We start from the raw sequence: 21,549 nt of genomic DNA, 5'->3' as shown, positions 1-21,549 counted from the left end.
ATGGAATTATGACTGAAAAGCCAATGAAACTAATGTTGTAAATAAAGTAATAAAAGCAATATTATATTTGCACAAAAAAATAACATATAATAGACTGATAAATAAAGGAGTCGGGTTTAGAATATAGTTATCCGGTTGAAGCGTCGGCACGCCGACTGTCCTTAGAGAATTTATTGCCGCCTCTCGGTGCAAAGGCTCCCCGGCAAAAACTCCCCCAAGATCCGACAACCGCTCGTCTCGTCCGTAGGTGCACTCCAAAACGGACGCGACACTCAGACCCAACCTCAGATCGCCGAAAGACTAAGCCTCAGGACAAGAAAGCAGCGAAAAACTTGAAAAGAAAGGCAGAAAAACTATGCAGAATGTATCGCACAGAGAAGGGAGAAAGAAGGAGAGAGCTCGAGGCTTGAGTGAAGAATAGAGGCGCTGCTGCTCCCCTTTTATTCACTCCGAGAAGGTACGAAGCGCTGCTTCGCTAGCGAGGAAACGCGTCTCAGTGTCGCGTTGCGTCCGCGTCCCTTCCCCTCACGCCCTCACGCACGGAACAAAAACCAAAATTGGTTCAGACCGAACCGGAACCGAAACTGGTTTGGTTCAGACTGAACCAAACCAGCAAAAACAGACCGGGCCGCCCGTGAGCGCAAGACCCACGGGCTGGGGATTTGCACCCCCCCCCTGCGCACGATAATCACGTACGTGACGCCCGGTTTATGGATTTCCGGCTCGAACCCCCCAAATCCACTCGATTTGGGCTTGGCCCGCGCATGCATGTAGGTCCCCTTATCATTGCTAAGCAAGGATGAAAGGGCTTCCTATATAAGCCATTCCAAGCTTTTCCAATTAGCAATGTGGGACTAAAAACACTACCAAAAAATGCTTTGAATTTTAAAACAAAATTCAACAATCCCCCACAAATTCAAATCATTTCGGTTATAAACAAAAAAAACAAAACAAAAAAAAATATGTCCTGAGGCTAGGTTGCAATGAGCTTTTAGTGAAAATACCTTCCGGTTTGAATTTTCACCTAAGTACACCAATCTTATTCACATAGGTTTGAAGTGAACTAGGTCTTGAACTTAAACCTTTTAATATGTGAATTCAATTGGTAACAACTCATCACGGGCGACGGTTGAGTCCTTCTGGGTTGGTGCATTACGGTCATGCCACCGAATCTTGTCTCATAAGTGCTAAGGAGAGTTACCTAGACCCCCCACACTGCGGCCACACAGTTACACTTACATAGGTGAGTTCTCCAAGGATGTACTGCGAGCATCCTGTCAATAAGACCTTGAACTCATTAAGAGCCTCCAAGCTCATCCTTATTAGCAGTCAAGCATCTATCCAGGGAAGAGACTATGAGATTATATCTCAATCAATTTGATGCTTACGGTTCACCCTTATAACTTGTTTATACCACATTGAACTTACTTCTTGGGATCTCCAATCAGATAGGTTGGGTTGCCGTTATAGATGAAACCAGGATAGGCCTCAGTCCCATTCCCTTACTGGATCTCTTGATTTTCTCATAATCAAGTCCTTTTGTGAGTGGATCAGCAATATTGTCTTTTGAACTTACGAAGTCCAATGATACCACTCCAAGAGACACTAGCTCACGAATATACTTCAATCTTATTCGTACATGTCTCTTCTGTTTCTGGTTATACTTGGAGCTTCTAATCTGAGCTAATGTTGTTTGATTATCACAGTGTACTGAAATAGAAGGTATTGGCTTTACCATCAAGGGAATTTCTGAAAGAAGACCCTTAAGCCAATCAGCTTCAGTTACTGTGGTATCTAAAGCACACAATTTTACCTCAGATGTAGAACGAGATATAATCGTCTGTTTAACAGACCTCCAAGCAACTGCACCGCCTCCAAGTGTAAAGACATAACCAGTAACGCCTTTACACTCAGCAGTGTCTGCTATCCAACTAGCATCACTATATCCCTCCAGGACTGCAGGGAATCTCCCATACCACAAGCCCAAGGATATAGTGCCTTTCAGGTATTTGAGTACTCTGTCTAATGCATCCCAATGCGTTCTGTCCGGACAGCTGGTAAACTTGCTCAATTTCGTTATAGCAAAAGAAATATCAGGTCTAGAACAATTAGTTAAATACATTAGACTACCTATTATTTGTGAGTATCTTAATTGAGACACTGCCACACCACTATTATTCTTGTGAAGAGTTTTTGAAGGATCATATGGTGTGACAACAGATTTAACTTGGCTATAATCATATTTCTCTAATACTCTCTCAACATAGAGTGACTGAGAAATTGTTATTCCATCAGTTGAACGAGTCAACTTCAGCCCTAAAATCATATCAGCACAACCCATATCCTTCATATCAAACTTACCACTTAAGAGGGCCTTAGTCTCATTAATAATAGAAAGGTTAGTTCCAAATAGTAGAATATCATCTACATATAAACATAGGATAATACAATTATCACCTTTCATTTTAGCATACACACATTTATCATAGTCATTTACTTCAAAGCCAAACGATAGCATAGCTCTATCAAATTTTTCGTACCACTGCTTTGGGGCTTGCTTCAAACCATAAAGAGATTTGACTAACCTACAGACTTTATTCTCATTTCCAGAGACTACATATCCCTCAGGCTGATCCATATATATCTCTTCTTCTAAATCTCCATTTAGGAATGCCGTTTTGACATCCATTTGATGGACCTCAAGATGATATATGGATGCTAATGCGATTAACACTCGGATTGTAGTAATTCTGGTAACAGGAGAATAAGTGTCAAAATAGTCAATCCCTTCTTTTTGTTTGAATCCCTTAGCAACTAGGCGGGCTTTGAATTTATCTACTGACCCATCAGACTTTAGTTTTCTCTTAAACACCCATTTACATCCTATAGTGGTACACCCAGGAGGTAAATCTACCAACTCCCAAGTGACATTAGAGATAATAGAGTCCATTTCACTTTTAATGGCCTCTTTCCAGTGCTTAGCTTCAGGAGAAGCCATAGCATCTCTATATGTCATAGGGTCACCTTTTATATTATAGGTGATAAAGTCCTGGCCTAAATCCGTAGACACACGTTGCCTCTTGCTCCTTCTCGGTTCTGTATACTCACTAGATTCATCTAGTCTAGAGTGACTTGAGGAAGGTGTACCCACTACGGATAATGGGACCTCCACGGAAGAAGGCTCATTTCTAGTAGAAATATTAGATTGAGGTGTTCTCGTCTTCATAGGAAATATATCCTCAAAAAATAGCATCGCGAAGTTCTACAATAGTATTTGCATCTATTCCAGGAATTTCTGATTTAATAATCAGGAACCTATATGCAATACTATTTTGAGCATAACCTAAGAAGATACCATCTACGGTCTTTGGACCAAGTTTTTTCCTTCTGTGTTCAGGTACTAGTACCTTTGCCAGGCACCCCCACACTTTAAGGTATTTCAAACTTGTCCTTCGGCCTTTCCAAAGCTCATATGGGGTTTTATCCCTTGACTTCATTGAGACTCTATTTAGCACATGGCATGCAGTGTATAGAGCCTCCCCCCACATAAAGTTGGGTAACCCAGAACTGCCTAACATGGAATTAATCATATCTTCAAGGGTTCAATTTTTTCGTTCTGCTATACCGTTGGATTAAGGACTACTATATGGAGCAGTTACCTCATGGATTATACCTGTATCTTGACAAAATTTTTGAAACAGGTTCGAGGTAAATTCTCCACCCCTATCAGACCTTAACCTCTTAATAGTTTTATCGGTTTGATTCTCAGCTTCGGATTTAAAAATAATAAATTTATCTAAAGCTTCATCCTTGGTTTTTAGCAAATAAACATAACAATAACGAGAGTGGTCATCAATGAAGGTAATGAAATACCTTTTATGGTCTCTCGTTATTACACCGTTAAACTCACAACAGTCAATATGAATCAATTCTAAAATATCAGAATTTCTATCAACTGATTTGAAGGGTTTACGGGGTTGTTTATATTGCACACAAATTTCACATTTTTTCTTATCATTTATAGCATGCTTAGGGATCATGTCAAGATTCATCATCCTTTTTATGGTATTAAAATTGACATGTCCTAATCTGTCATGCCACATATCATAAGACTCAATGTTATATGAACAACCAATATTAGAAGTTTTATTTAAAGTAGCATTTTCTACATTGAGTTTAAATAAACCTTCATTAAGGTAACCTTTTCCAATAAAGGTTCCTAAATGTAATATTACAACTTTATTACATTTGAAGTTCAACTCATAACCAGCACGAACTAACTTTGATCCGCTAATCAAATTCCGACGGACCGCTGGAACATGATGCACCTCATGCAGTGACAGGACTTTTCCAGAGGTGAACCTCAAGTCAACTTGTCCTATCCCAAACACCCTGGCTGCAGAATGGTTCCCCATGGTCACGGAAGTGCCTTCAATTACCTGATAAGTAAGGAAGGCAGATCGATCAGCACAACAGTGTACATTAGCACATATATCAACTAACCATTCATTGGGTTGATAGATCAAGTTTAGTTCGGGTTTGAAGGTAACAAACCTATTGTTGGTGTCGTCACTAGCAGTCACGACATTTACTTGTGCCTTGGTGTTGGACGTATTGCTTTGGTTCTTGTCCTTTCGCTTAGGGCAGAATTTGGCATAATGTCCAACCTGTCCACATGCCCAGCAAGGCTTAGGTTTAGTTCCAGTTTTCTTTTGAACCTTTGGGTTGGGTTTCATCTTGTTCTTCATTTTCTGATTTTTGAATTTCTTCTTATCAAATGAGACTACTACATTTACTTTTGGAATAAAATCCATAGGCATTCTTATATCATCATTTTTATGTTGCTTCCGATGTTCTTCTTCGATATTTAAGGCAATCATCAAATCTTCTAGAGAGATTTTACCTCTCCGATGTTTAAGAGCCATGCCAAAATCTTCCCAACTCGGAGGTAATTTTTCGATGATATACAAGACCTGAAATTTTTCAGGTAATGGCATATCTCCTTCAGCAAGACCATGAATTTGAACTTGGAATTCATGTGTCTGCTCAACCACAGATTTGCCTTCAACCATTTTGAAGTTTAGGAATTTTGCCACAGTATACTTTTCTAAACCAGAATCTTCGGAGTTATATTTTTTATCCAAAGATTTCCACAGCTCTTTAGCTGAAGAGGTTGAGCAGTATACATCAAATAGTGCGTCTGAGAGGGCAGACAGGATTCTCCCATGGCAGAGATAATCCCTTTGCTTAAACCTCTCTAAGGCAACACTACGGGCAGGTTCCTCTTCAGTAGGTGAAGGAGGGTCTGTTTCTATAACGGAGAATAGCCCTAGGGTTGTTGCCAACGTCTGAAGTTTTGCCCGTAAAATTTCTCGGGTCTAGCACTAGCCTCATCAGATCCTATTACCCTATCATTCATCATGTCTATTGATAGAAGCAATAAATTCTCTAAGAATGTTGTAAATAAAGCAATAAAAGCAGTATTATATTTGCACAAAAAATAGCATGCAATAGACTGATAAATAAATGAGTCGGGTTTAGAATATAGTTATCCGGTTGAAGTGTCGGCACGCCAACTGTCCTTAGAGAATTTATTGCCGCCTCTCGGTGCAAAGGCTCCCCGGCAAAAACTCCCCCAAGATCCGACAACCGCTCATCTCGTCCGTAGGTGCACTCCAAAACGGACGCGACACTCGGACCCAACCTCAGATCGCCGAAAGACTAAGCCTCAGGACAAGAAAGTAGCGCAAAACTTGAGAAGAAAGGCAGAAAAACTGTGCAGAATGTATCGCACAGAGAAGGGAGAAAGAAGGAGAGAGCTCGAGGCTTGAGTGAAGAATAGAGGCGTTGTTGCTCCCCTTTTATTCACTCCGAGAAGGTACGAAGCACTGCTTCGCTAGCGAGGAAACACGTCTCAGTGTCGCGTCGCGTCCGCGTCCCTTCCCCTCACGCACGGAACAAAAACCAAAACTGGTTCAGACCGAACCGGGTTCAGACTGAACCAAACCAGCAAAAACAGACCGGGCCGCCCGTGAGCGCAAGGCCCACGGGCTGGGGATTTGCACCCCCCCCTGATAATCGCGTACGTGACGCCCGGTTTATGGATTTCTAGCTCGAACCTCCCAAATCCACTCGATTTGGGCTTGGCCCGCGCATGCGTGTAGGTCCCCTTATCATTGCTAAGTAAGGACGAAAGGGCTTCCTATATAAGCCCTTCCAAGCTTTTCCAATTAGCAATGTGGAACTAAAAACACTACCAAAAAATGTTTTGAATTTTAAAACAAAATTCAACAACTAACTCAATCAAAAAGAAAATGATTCATTTTCATTTTGCCACTATATTTGGTTTTAATAATACAATGCAAGCCATTCCATTCGTTATATAGCTATATTTTTTATGTTTGATACACCTGACTTTGATATTCCATCCAAATATGTTTAATTTGATCAAGTTATTTGGCTTGATATCTGTCCAACTAGCTTAATGGGTGCTTACTTAATTGCCCAATTATAGCATAATCCCCATATTAACAGGAAGATATATAATTGTAATTATTACATTTGAAGGAAAGAGTCCCTTAGACCTTATAAGGGTAAATGTTGGGATGGACTCAGAGGGATATCTGGATAAGTATAATTATTTTTTACCATCATTTATAATAATAAGGATAAATGTGTTAAATAAATTGGATCAAGAATGCCTAACATTTGTAACCCCAAAGTTGTAAAAAGGATCCTCTCATCTGTAAATATTGGATCATCCCTTGATCCAATATTTACATTGGTGGGAGACAATGATCTCTATTTGTTTAACATGTGAGAGTCATTATCTTTCACCAATCCACTTTCCTGGTCTAATAAATGAATAAATTATTTTAAATTGAAGTATTCTCCCAAGGCAAAGTGTTGCATTGTCAGGTGATGATATGGGTACGATGACAATAGTAGCCCTATAAGAGAGGGGTGCATTGTTAGAAAAAGGTGATTTGAGAAAATGTTGATGAGGAAATGGGAGTTAAGAGAATGAGAATAAAAGAATATAATCTTGGTTCTGTATAAACGAATTGGATCCCTATAAGAGAGGGGTGAATACATCTGTAATAAAAACTTGAATTTCTCTCGCTAAGGTTTTAGCAAGAACACACACATTAAGTAATAAAAACAAACATAAAGACAAGGGAACACCGATCCCGCTTACATCGGAATTCCGTGGATCAGCTTCCACGTAGCTTCTGGTCATCCGATTCTATTGTCCGATCGACTGATCCCACTCCGATAATAATTCTGCAGACATATAACAGTTATCTAATTCATAGATCAACCAAACCTCTAGTCCGGTAGATCAAATCTTTCGATCGATGGGAAACTCTGTTTCGGTCGTCCAAACTTTTAACTTAGTTGACTACGCCTGAGTTTGCCTAGAGTTGAGTTGAGTCTAGCCTCATCTGGTTTACAATTTACTCACCAGCTTACCTTGCGGATACTTTCTCCAACTTCTCGTCCCTTGGATGTTTACTCCTCGTGTCATCCTTCTCGCTCTATTGAAGTACTCTTACGAAGCTTCTCATCACTCGGATGCACCAAATCTATCAACTCCTTTCTTATGTTATCCTTCTCACTCGCTTGCATCTTCTACCAAGGTCTTATTTGTGTGTTCTCCTAAATCTATGCACATTTAGTCACACATAAGAGACACAATAAGATCTAATTTAAACTCATTTGATAACACATAAAATACACCACCTGGGGTTCTAATATATGATTTGTTTGAATGATGTAAGGTTTAATTTGATAAATATCCCTAAACTAGTTTTTAAAAAAAATAAAATAAGATGATATTTTGGTCAACTTGTCAAAGCTACTTGAGCTTAGGTTATGTCCAGCCTCTAATGCCCAATATGACCCAAACTCTTAGTTTGATTTGACATTGTTGGTGGAAATACAATCGACCTCGTATTAACATTGATCAGGTTGACAAGCTCAAGTTGACTTTCAATATCTAATCAATATACTTGTTGATAAGAGCGAGACATTAAGTAGAAAAAGAGTTTATTGGAGAGAGATTATTGGTGCAATTGACATCAATTATGATAACCAAGATTGACTTGGATGTAGAAGGTTGAGTAAAAAGTTAAGTATATTAGGTCAAGATTTACTAAATACTTGACAGATGAAGAAGTCCAAGTAAATCATAATTAACTGTACATTTGACAATCGAAAGTCTAAAATTCAACAAAGAGTTGACATAAGAAATAAAGTACAAGTGGAACATGGAAGATCGAACACTTGATAATTGAAAATTCAATAGCCTATATATGTATGTAGCCTATGAGGACCACAACCAAAGTGAACTGATGATTTTCTACATATAAAATTTATTGAATAAGTGAATGGGGAAGAAATGAAAGAGGAAAGAGGCTCCATTGTGAATGAAACTTTAGTCTCACATTGGAATTTTCAAGGTATTTTTGTTGGTTTATATTTATTCGCATACATTGAGGATGTGAACAAATGCATGGGGAGAGACTCTCTCTTACGCATGGGTGAGTAGGGGGTGCAAATCCAGGACCCGGATTACACTGAACCAAGTTGACTTGTATGCGAGTGCGACCTGCGCACACGAATGTCGGATCGGTCGAGGCAAAATTTGTCCAAGTGGAACAACCAACATTTTGCCACGTAAGGAGCTCCTATATAAGGAGGCTCCGATCATAGAGAACAAACAGCAAGCAAAGCTCTCCATTTTTCTTCCTCCTCTACATCTCCTGCTCAGCGGAGTACCCATGGTAGCATTCGGGTACCACTCAGCTTACCGTGACCACCAGTATTTGGTCAGATTCATGGTTGGTCGTTGTATCTTGGGAACAGACGACCCTTGTAAGCCTCGAAGCATCGCCCGGTCGGCCAGTCTCTTTGACAGCCCGACTTGTTTGCTCAATCCGGCTGACCTCTCTGACAGCCTGACCTGTCTGCTCGATCTGGCCGACCTCTCTAACAGCCTGACTTATCTGCCGCCCTGTTTGTCTGCTCGACCCGGCCGGCCTCTCTGACAACCCGACTTGTTTGCCGCCCGGTTTGTCTGCTCGACCCGGCGGGCCTTTCTGACAGCCCGACCTGTCTGCATCGTTCGGTCAGTCTACTCGACCGCTCGACTTTAAATCTCGATCAGCCGCTCTACCCACTCGACTGATCTTCTTGGACAAATTGTCTGCTCGGCCGACCTGCCCGCCCGGCCGCTCAGCCCGCTCTGTCAACACGGTGCAGCCTGCCTTCATCACTTGGCAGAAACCAGCCCCTGATGGCAGCCTGAGATTATCAGCTCAGGTCATCTCAGCTGTAAGTTGAATTTAATTTGAGTATTTAAATTCGGATAATACCCTGTATATCTCCAGCAGATTGTTTATGTCCAACAAAATTGACATCCAATATCAACTCATAATCAAACTATTAATTAAAATCACTTTATTAAACTAATTCTTTATGATAAATATCAGTGTTATGACTTTAACATGTAATCCCACCTAATTGAGAAATAAAATCCAACATTCATCTCTTGCTATTTAAGAGAAAATAATTTTTTTTGTTAGAATTGTGAGCTTTATTGTAACTATTATACTTTTAATAACTATACGCTTGTCATATTTTTGCAAACGGAAAAATATTATGATTGTGACATCAATGTAAACTATGAATATAGTTATGCTATTTTTATTTCATGTGTGGATAAGTGGATTGTTGAATTCCTAAAGTACATGAGAATGAGTTTGAAGATGACTTATGTGGGAGTTGAATTTGTTATATAGATGTGTGTACAGGAGTAAACGAGTATAGTTGAGTTGTGATGAGCTTGGCTATATTAAAACTTATTTACTAACTTACCGAGATTGATCAATATTGTTTATTAAATATCTTATTAAACTCAAATTTTTATTGAGTTCAACTAATAATATTATTGTCCTCATAAATCAGATTAAATATTCCTCTGATATATTAAATTTATATTATTTTTAACATATTATGAATAATTTAAGATTATAAAAAAATTATAAATTATTATATTTTTATATTTAAATTTTAAAAAAAATTTGTGAGTTGTTAAATCCCAAATGTATATAAGAATGAGATTGCAAAATATTATGCAGTGTCATAGATGGTTTGATTGCACAAGGTGTTAAATCTCTCACGATAGATGATAGATTTATTGATTGTTATCTCAACTTAACAAACTTTAGTTGAAAATTTTAGCTTAAAACTATTAAAACGACATCACTATTGTTAATTTTCTTATTATGAACCGTTTAGAGTTAACCACTAAAACTAGTAAGAGCTAAAAAAGTTTTAGGCCTATTTTGATAATTTTAAAAGTTTATGAGAATTTTATAAAAATAAAGACTAAATTATGGAGCAAAATTATTAGAATGAAAAATTAATTATGAGATATAATTTGAGGTAAAATGATGTATTAAAAAACTGTGAAGGCAAAGTAAAACTTTTTCCTAAATAGTATGGATCATGCTTTGCACAACCCATTAAGGGTACGTTTGGTTCAAGTCATCATATATAACCTTAGTTATGTGATTATCAGGTAATCACATAACCAAGGTTATGGGGAATAAAACATAACCAAATGTTGTTTGGTTCAACCTAGGTAATGCAACAAAAACTTGTTTGTTTGAAGGTTTTAATGAATACCCTAGTTTAATATTTTATTGTATTACCCTCAATTACAAAACCAACTATACATAATATTATTATTATTATTTATTTATTTGTTTATTTATTTTTTAATGTTTTTTACTTTTTTTCCTGTATATTTTTTTACTTTTTTATGTGTTTTTTATTTTTTTAATGTTTTTATATTTTTATATTATTTATATTTATATTTTTTATATTTTTTCATTTTTTTAATTTTAATTTTAATTTATTTATTTTATTTTTATTTATTTTATTTTTAAATTTTTTTAAAATTTTAAATTTTATATAATTTTTTTTAAAAAAAAAATTAAAATTTTTAAAATTTTTTAATATTTTTTAAATTTTTTTAAATTTTTAAAATTTTTTAAATTTTTTAAAAATTTTTAAATTTTTATTTTTTATTTTTAAAATTTATATTTTTTATTTTTTTTTATTTTTTAAAATTATTTATTTTTTAAAAAAAATAAATTTTAAAATTTTAAAATTTTTAAAACATTTTTTTATTTTTTTAATATTTTTTAATATTTTTTCTCTTTTTTTCATGTTTTTTTTATCGGAGGGTATTTTTGGTAAAAAAAAATCGTTAATCCCGGAATCAAGAAAAACTTTAGTTTTCTGAGGTTTTCCAATTCCGGGCTACATGACCCTTTTGCTGACGTGTCGGGAATGGAACATTACTTGGGAATCATCGAATACCTAAACCAAACAAGGTTTTTGTTGATAACCTTGGATGGATAACCAAGGTTATCAAACATAACCCCGAATCAAATGCACCCTAAAGATCAAGCTATCTCGTGTCAAGTTAGACTAGGAGTTTGGGTCATATTGAGCATTAGGGACTCAACTTTTAGGTCATGCTCAACACATCCCAATTTCAAGTCGTGCCGGCCCACTGCCTAGCATGAGCACCCATTCTATTTCAAACAATTTACAAAGTCAAATTATTAAAATCCTCTACAAACTCATTTTTTATTTTTTATTTTTTATTTTTTTACAAAAAATGTAATGCAATGAGTGAGTTTGTTAGGTAGAAAATTTTACTTAATTTGCCTTCAGGATTTTTTATTATCATGTCAACCCTTCAAATTTGTGAAATTATATGTCACATTGATCTCTTTTGTAAAACTATATTATTTTACTTTGGTCATTTTGGTCCATCAATTTAACTTCTTTTTTTTCATTCCCATGAACTTTTAAAATTATCAAAATATCCTAAAGATTTTTTAATTCTTACTATTTTTAGTGGTTAATTATTAACATAGAGGTCAATTTTAGTCCTGTTATATATAAATTTATATTCTTAATACATTAACTTATATTTTTTTTCAATTTCATTTGTTTTTTTTACCTGGAATTCAAATTGATCATCAATAATTATCTAGCTGGCTAAGGCAATGTTAAGTATAATATTTTTTTTTTTCCTTTTTTTACCCCTTCTAACAAACTTGATGATGGGTGTAACATAGTTTTTAAAAAATTATTTTATTAATTTTATTTTTAAGGTGATGTGATTTTGATTTTGTGTTCCTTATTTATTTTAATGTCTAGGTAGACCTTGTCACATAGGTAATTTGTCCATTAAAAGTAAAAATGCCCAAATTCATTTTCTATGTCAGTATTACCAGAGGCAAGATTTCTTGGACCACTTTTTGTGATCCAGGGGATGTACCACTCGTATTTGCGGCCAGATCGTAGCCGCGATCCGACTGCAAATGATTGCGATCTCTTCTTGGGTTCACCGTCCCCACTAGGTTATATTTTTTATTCGGAGCGGGCGGTCAGAGGCCGCTCGAAGGACACCCTCGCTCGGTGCCTAGTAACCTGGCCACTTATCCATCACTGGAAGTCTCCTGGCGGCCTCCGGGCGGCCTCTGGCCGCCCGCTCCGAACAAAAACTATAACCTGATGGAGACGATGAACCCAGAAAGGAATCGCAATCATTTGCGGCTGGATCGTGACCACGATCCGGCCGCAAATACAAGTGGCACATCCTCTGGACCATAAAAAAGTGATCCAGGAGATCTGTGCTACCCCAGCTATGTAATTAATGATGATCAATTTAAATTTCAATAAAAATGATTAAAATTGGAGAAAAATACAAGTTAATATACTCAGAATGTGAATTTATAGATAACATTACCAAAATTTAAAAAGTGCAATTTATTGGTGGAGATACATAGGGGGGTGGGGGAATGTGCCTTGGAATAGAAGATTGAAATCGAAGATCAAAAAGGAGGAAGGCAAAAGAACTTATCGGAGGAAGATTGTCGATGAGAAGCAGAGGATAAGAAGCAATAGAGGCGATGACGAGAAAGAAGGAAACGATAAGAGGTGAAGGAAGAAATTAAGGGTTTAAAAACTTTATTGATGATTTCCCAGAATCGACCGATTAAGAACTTTAGAAAACAAGGTTAAATCTTGGTCGTTGAATTTGAAAAGGTAGCCATTACATCATATCCCAACAGTCATATGTCACATCACACATGTGGCGGCAGAGGATCGCGATAGTTAGCACTCAACCACAGGTGGCATTAATGAGGAATGGAAGCGTATGATTAAAAGGCATGGTTGATGTGCTTTACATTAATGGCCAGGGATTTGAATGGTCTCCAAGAAATCATGATCACATCAGTAGCAATTAAAGGCATTAAGTGAAAGGGGATTGCTCGAAGAAGAGATCATCAAGAAGTTAAAAAAACGGCTAAGTGTTGTCCATGTTAGATCCGAGCGATATCAACCTCGGAGTATTATTGGTCGATCGGAGAAGAGATCAGCTTCCTGAAAAGCAGTAGGAATAGTGATGATCACAACCAAGCGACGGCTCTAAACCCTAGTATGTCTGGTCAGGGAAAAGTTAGCTTCTTAACAAATAACATAAATGGTGAACGTCATATCCGAACAGCTCTAAACTCTAGAAAACCTGATTAGGAAGAAGAGTTGCAGAACATACTAATTGTCCAATCAGTCAAACTTACAATCTCTTTCAACTAGACTTAAGAGGAAAGCTTGTGATACGATGATAAAGAGGGGTCCCACTCAAAATAAGTCAAAGGAGGGAAGAGGAGATGATGTGGAGGTCAAAGCCAAGATAGTCAAAAGCCCAAGTCCACCGATTGGACGAAATTGGCCGAATAGGCTTCCAAGGCTGGTCGGATGTGACCGTTCGAACGACCATCCTCTGAAAGCTTGCAACTAGGGTTAAGTGACTAATCGTAAATCCCCCAGCCCACTGTCCCCACCGAGCGGACGACATGTCTAGTCAAACAAAAAGCAGCCCTCCGACAATCAAACAGTCGAGTAAAGGAAAATAACTCTGTTCAATAGGATTGAGTCGGGACGTCCCTGTTGAGCGGCGTCCCAACTCAGTCGTACTAAACATAACTATTTTCTTTTTACTCGGCTGTTTGATTGTTGGAGGGTTGTCTTTTGTCCTACCGGACACACTGTCTGCTCGGTGGAGTCGATAGGCCAGGGGATTTATGGTTCGTCACTGTTCCTGTCCGAAAGTGAAGAAGATGGCAAGCTGAGGATGTGGCTGGAAGTTTAACGGGGCGAAGACTCCACATAGTCTGCAACACAAAAGTGTAAGTGTCGGGCCGGCTATAAAACCGAGGGTCTTCGCCATCAACAGCCAAACATCGATTATAAAACTGAGGGTCTTCACCATCAACAGCCGAACGAAGGCTAAAAACTAAGGGTCTTCACCATCAACAGCCGAACGACTACTATAAATACCAAGGGTTTTCCCCATCAGCAATTGAATGGTGGCTATAAAACTGAGTGTCTTTGCAATCAGCAGCCGAACGACTGCTATAAAACTGAGGGTCTTCTCCATCACTAGCCAAACGGCGGTTTTAAAACCGAGGGCCTTCGCATCAGCAGTCGAATGATGGCTATAAACCGAGTGTCTTCACCATCAGCAACCAAACGACGATTATAAACCCGAGGGTCTTCACCATCAGCAGCCGAACGATAGCTATAAAACCGAGTGTCTTCGCAATTAGCAAACAGCAACTATAAACCCCAAGTTCTTCGCCATCAGCAGCCAAAATGAGGCTATATCTAGTTCTGGAGAAGCGACACGACCAAGCACAACCCCGCTGTGTCTTATCCGAGAGGTGGCGGAAAACTTGAATTTTGGGGGTTTTGGTCCGAAACATGATGTAAGGGTTTGGACATTATAAATATGGGATCATTGTAACCCTATGTATGTGTGGAGAGAGTTCTAATAAAACTTTGGTCATTTTCGTAGAGTAGGCATCCCATCAATCCTTCGTTGCCTCTTATTCTTGTTTTCTTCTTGCGTTCTCTTATGTGAGATTTCTTCGTTACCTTGTGAGCGATCCTATTCCACCTCTCCTCTTCTTCGTGTAGGAAATGGGAACGTGGGAACATGCCCACGTTCCCCACTACTTTTAATAGAAAAGTCTATTATACCCCTGGGTTATTTCCTTTTATAAGGGGTGCGTCCAAGGTTCATTTGTAAGAGGTAAGAAAGAGAAAAAAGAGTTTTCACACGACAATGGTAAGAGGTAAGAAAGAGAAAAAGAGTTTTCACGCGATGGTGGAAAGAGGGAAGAACATATGAGGCGGTGGGATTTGGTTCGTGGAATTGCGGAGAGCTTTCCGATCCTGTGGTTGTTCTTCCGACAACGAATCTTGTCATCGCCGATTGTAGATCTGTGCAAGGTCACTATAAACATTTAGTATTTCAATTCGTTTTTTATGTATTTAGAATTATCAATACTTCCGCAATTAGAGGCGGAGATGAAGAGAGTTTCCCAATGCACAACAGAGTGATTTAATGAGGATGTAAAATGTAGAACAATTGTGATCTTTGGGCAGTGCCGGTCTTGAGACGACTCTAAATATTTATTAGCAAGAGCTCTAGTTTTCTAATTAAGTGTCGAATGAAGGTATATATCGTATGGAATAATTTCAATTTCAGATAGTGAGTGATTTAACGAGGATGCATGTAAAGTGTGTAGAAAAGTTTGATGTTGTATATAGGCTCCGAAGAGTGAAAGATGAGCACTCTTAGTTGTCGATTTAATTTCTCCTCCACCACCCTATCCCTTTACCCTCGGTGGCCTCCACTAGCCATGCCTTTCTTTTGTCGGAGGAAATCTGCCTAAATCAATCCACCACCACCACCACCACCAATAATAATAAATAATAGTGATGTATTTTTTTTAAAGTCTTATTTAAAAAAAAAAGTAGAAAATTTCATTTTACTTTAATTTTTCCAATTTTAAGTTAACTATTGCAAGGGATTCAATAGACTGCATGTAAAAAATCATTTGTGACTTTACCCATATCAATTACAAGAATTCAACTTCCATGCAAGCCATCTTCAATCTCATTCTCATCTAATTCATAACTTAAACGATCTGTCTTATAATCATAATTAATATTGTTTTATTTGTAAAATATCACAAGCATATGGTTAATTACTAAAAGTAAAAGTATCATACTTATAATGAAAGCTCACAATATTGTTACGCTGAAGACTGAGATTTTTTTAAAAAATATCATTAATTATTTCATACCTTCGTTTTCTCTTGAATAGCACATGTGACACATTCCATAATCCAACAAAATATCTAAGTACATTATTAAGAGAAATTAATAGAATTTGGAACAATAGATAAAGATTGACAACTCATGCAGCACAAAGATAAGGAACTCTTACAAGATAGAATCCTCTTCTTCTATCCTGTGTATTTTCTCACGTAGAAATTATATAGGATGAGGAAGCCGTAATATGTAGAAGAATTTGAAATCCTAAATTAATGAAATTTAAAAAGTGAAACTATTTTATTCTACTTAATTAAACTTGAAACACTAGAAAATTATTCTTTTACATCTTTAATTTACAGAAAAAAAAAACTATTTTATTCTACTTACAAAAATAGAGTAGATCTAATTAAGAAATTAGATTGCGGTATATTAATTTAATTTAATTTAAATTAATGTCGACCTACGCGCCTCAGCTGCATTAATTAATGTCGCCGTCTCGTGAGCTGCAGGAAAAAAACATTCCACACAGGCAAGAAAACGATCGATGTATGGACCACTCGATCGCTATAATTAATTAATATAATAGATTTCCACACAGGCATTCTTATGGTACACAAGTTGGCAAGCTTCACTACCCCTATAACGATTTGAAAGGAAGTAAATACTAAGGGGGTGTTTAGTTAAATGATGAAAATGACTATAGATATGGGTTTGATAGTAGGGTGGAATGAGAATAGGAATGAAAATGAAACCCATCAAGTTATATGAATTTGATTGATTCCCATAAATCTAGTAATCATTCCTAAAATATCATTCCCAAACCCACAATCCAAACACTATTTTTTATTATCATTCCATTCCAGCATTCCTAAACTCATCAACCAAACACCCCCTATACTCTTACTTCATTCCCTTCCACCTGCAGAAAAACTGTGAAACCGATCGCCTCAAGGAAGTAGACTGCAGCAACACTTCATTCTTCAATATAAATAGACATTGCCTTGCCTTTGGGCTGCTGCAAAATTAATAAGAATCCACCAATTAAATTAAAGAGTATGGCAACGGCCTGGAGAAGAAGCACACTCTGTTTCCGTGAGCCATGGCCACTGCACCACCCCCAGTACTGCCGCTGCTGCTACTATCTTCGTCTTGTCTTGCTCATCGGCCTGGCTTTCTTTCTTATGGAGGTAGCTGGAGTAGAAGGGAGAGTGAGCAGCAAGGGGTGCTTGCAGAGGGAGAGGGATGCTCTCTTGCTTTTCAAAGCCGCCATCAAGGATCCTTCCGCCCGCTTGTCTTCTTGGCGTGCCCAAGGAGACGACTGCTGCGCATGGACTGGCGTGGTCTGCCACAACAGAACAGGCAGCGTACGAGTGGCCGAGCTCAACCTTGGAAATACAAATGACGACGAACGCAATGTGCCAGACATGGCTTTGAGGGGTGAGCTGCTGCATCCATCATTGCTGTCTTTATCTCACTTGCAAAGCTTAGATCTGAGTTGCAATGACTTTGAGGGCACCCAAATTCCACCTCTCGTTGGTTCTCTTCACAAACTCAGGTATCTTGATCTTTCTCGCTCCAACTTCGGTGGAATCATTCCCCCTCATCTCGGAAACTTAACTGATCTTCGTTATCTTGATCTCGGCTCACATGATAATCTTTATTTTCCTAAAGTTGGTCACAGCCTAGACTGGCTGTCTGGCCTTTCTTCTTTGATTTATTTGGACATGTCCTATTTGAATCTCAGCGATGCCTCCCATAATTGGTTATCAGCAGTCAACATGTTGCCTTCCCTACAACAATTACATCTACAAGGCTGTAGTATTAATATTAATATTAATATCCCCCTTTCTCTCAACTTCCATCTCAACCTCACTTCTCTCACTACTCTTGATCTTACTGGGAACATCTTCAACTCTTCTTTTCCTAATTGGTTGTGGAATCTCACAAGCCTCTCATCTCTTGAACTTTGGCGTACTGAAATTGGAGGGGCACTGCCTGCTGAAATTGGGAATTTAAATAGCCTCTCACATCTTGATCTTTTTGGGAATTTGCTCTCTGGTCCCCTGCCTGATACGTTATGGAAATTGAAGCATCTAACATACCTCCTCCTGAGCTATAATTTCCTTGGAAATTCTTTACCAATGGGGATTATGAATCTATCAAGCTTATCAACACTGTACCTTGATAATTGTTCACTAACAGGTCCAATACCCAGTGAATTAGGAAATTTAACTACTTTAAATACATTATCTCTTGAATCCAATTTACTTTCTGGATTAATACCACATGAGATTGGGAAACTAGTCAACTTAGAGTATCTTGACCTCTCTATTAATTCCTTTGAGGGTGATATTACTGAGTTTCATCTTTCCAACCTGACCAAACTATACGACTTGTTCTTGTCTGATAACCACTTTCTCACCATAGCAATAGACCACAATTGGACCCCTCCTTTTCAATTATATATAATTAGCATTGGTTCCTGTAAGTTAGGTCCCAGATTTCCTACATGGCTTCGTTCACAACAATCTATCAACACTATTCACTTGCACAATGCAAATATTGAGGGCAACTTGCCTGAATGGTTTTGGAACTCTTTTTCTGTCATTGAATTTTTAGATCTCTCCCACAATAAAATTAGTGGTACTTTGCCCATATCCCTAGAGAGTTTGACCCAATTAGATTATTTAAATTTTGGTTCGAATTTATTAGAAGGTCCAATTCCTCATTTACCACCCAACCTAAATTTGATAGATATATCTGACAATGCATTTTCAGGGTCGTTACCACCAACGTTATTCACACCACAATTAGAATATTTAATTCTCTCACATAATCATATTAATGGAAGCATACCATCTAATATTTGTCATTTTCATACATTTCTACACCTCAACTTGTCAAACAACCAAATATTTGGAGAAATTCCCAAGTGTTGGCAGGAGGGTTCATTACTTCACTATGTTAATTTGGAAAACAATATGCTCTTTGGAGAAATTCCAAGCTCTCTTGGCAACTTGACGAATCTTATGTTCCTGCACTTGAATGATAATAATCTTAAAGGGCATCTTCCGTCATCACTTCAAAATTGTACTTGGCTATTGGTTGTTGATCTTGGCGACAACAAATTTTCTGGAAATATACCTTTGTGGATTGGGCAAAGTTGGCAGCGGTTGCGCATTCTTCGATTGTCCTCAAATATGTTCGATGGCAATATCGATCCACAACTTGGGCATTTGAGGGATCTACAAATTATTGACTTTGCAAATAACAAATTATCAGGATCAATACCACATTCCTTTGGAAATTTCAGCACAATGATTTCAACATCGGTTGAACGACTTCCTTCCTTCGATGTACCAATACTTATACAAGTAGCGGCCCAAATTTATAGCGGAAGTGAAAGCATTACTTTAGTCATAAAAGGAAAGCGGCTAACATTTTCATCTATTCTTTATCTTGTGAAGAGTATAGACCTTTCAAATAATAAATTGACGGATGAGATTCCTAAAGAATTAGGATATCTTGTTGGACTCTACAATTTGAATTTATCAAGAAACTACTTCAAAGGCAAGATCCCAAAGAGCATCGGCCGAATGAGTTCATTGGAAACTCTGGATTTATCCTTTAATAATTTATCAGGGGTTATTCCTCAAGATTTGTCACAACTACATGCTCTGAACCATTTGAACTTGTCTTATAACAATCTATCTGGAAACATTCCCTCTGGGAATCAGCTTCAAACATTAGATGATGCATCCATTTATATTGGTAATCCTTTTCTTTGTGGAGACTTGGTAAACAAGAGTTGCTTTCATGGGAACAATACCAATGCGACAAGCGAGGAGCATGCAATATTATCACCAACGTTATCAATCTATCTTAGTAGTACACTTGGATATTTTATTGGATTGTGGAGTGTGTTTTTTCTTCTACTATTCAAGAAAAGATGGAGGCATTCTTACTTTCAGAAGGTTGATGAAATTATGATAAAGTTTATGTGGCAATCAAGATAAGATTGAATGAATTAGTGAATGAATAGTTTTTTTTTGTTTTTTGAAAAAAAATAAAGATGACGATGAATGTAACTTTTCATATTAATTGTGAGCTTTCTTCGTAAGCATGGTACTTCTAAGAATCATATTCTTATGATATTTTGCAAATGAAACAATGTTATCCTTGCGCTTTTAGTGTAATCTATGACACAAAGAATGACTTATTTTGTTTTCATTTTATGAAAATTATTATAATTCTCTGCAGTAATATGAATTCCTAATAGTAAATGAAAATAAGATTATAAATTACTTATACCAGTGTTGAGTCATTTGTAGAAAGTGTGGTTAAGATTAATTATGATGGTTTACATGCACATTGTGTTAATCTTTCCGTAGTTTGATAGATTTATTGATTATTATCATGACAAAATTTTATAAAAAATTATAAAAACTATTATGACTAAATTAATAGAACTAGAGTTGTAAAAACATAATTTTATAAAAATATAAATGTGAAATATGATTTACCAAATTTCAGAAGTTTAAATGATCAACTGAAAAACTATAAGGGTAAAATAAAACTTTCTTCCTAATAAACTTACCATGTCAAAAAAATAAAAATAAGAAAATAAATTTGTACGGATTTTTAATAATTTGCTTGTTATAAATTTGCCTCCGTGCCATTATATTTGGAATTGAAATAAAAATGAAAAATAATGAACAAAGTAGAGTTAAAAAAAAATTACAAAGGAAAAAATATGTAGTTAGAAAAATATGGAAATAAAGAGAATTTATTATGACAAAATTTAAAATTAAAAAATTCAGGGGAAAAATGAAAAACTAAAAGCCTTTACGGTGAAATCAAAATTAGAAAGGCCGTAAAATTAATGAGATATTAGAAAATAATGGATAAAGTAATACTTTAGCCAGAAAAGAAAAAAAAAGTAAGCTGTAAGATGCAGTGGAGTTTTTAAGGGCAATAATGAATATTAGCAATTGAAAAACTTTAAAGGTGAAGTGGAATGTTTTGAGGTGAAATGAAAACTAAAAAATATTTAAGGTAAGTCGCATGTTTGTTAAATATATGAATGCAACAAAACTAATCCAAAATGCAAACGGTAAAATATAAATATAGTGGTCACAACTAATCCCAATTAAGAGCATAAATTGCAGTTATATATTCTCAAGTTACAAATTATAATGTTATCTCAATTAATTTTAAATGAGGTCAATTTTAAAAAAGTAGTTTTTAAAATTTCACAATTAAAAATAATCATGTATATCATGTGCTTCATAGAAGAATTAGAGCTTATCAAGAATAAAAATGTGAATTATAAGA

General features: G+C 36.8%; 1 protein-coding gene across 1 annotated transcript; it reads left to right on the top strand.

Annotated features, from left to right (window-relative positions):
• Window positions 1-17,238: 17,238 nt before the first annotated feature.
• Window positions 17,239-20,391, top strand: LOC122002854 (receptor-like protein EIX1). The gene has a single exon (XM_042558206.1). It carries the CDS (start codon window positions 17,271-17,273, stop codon window positions 20,229-20,231), a length of 2,961 nt encoding a protein of 986 aa, XP_042414140.1. The 5' UTR covers window positions 17,239-17,270; the 3' UTR covers window positions 20,232-20,391.
• The last annotated feature ends 1,158 nt before the right edge of the window (window positions 20,392-21,549 follow it).

This window comes from Zingiber officinale, chromosome 7A (genome assembly GCF_018446385.1).
Source record: "Zingiber officinale cultivar Zhangliang chromosome 7A, Zo_v1.1, whole genome shotgun sequence".
NCBI lineage: Eukaryota > Viridiplantae > Streptophyta > Magnoliopsida > Zingiberales > Zingiberaceae > Zingiber > Zingiber officinale.
The sequence above is the reverse complement of the archived record's forward strand: the minus strand, read 5'-3'. Positions and strand labels throughout refer to the sequence as shown.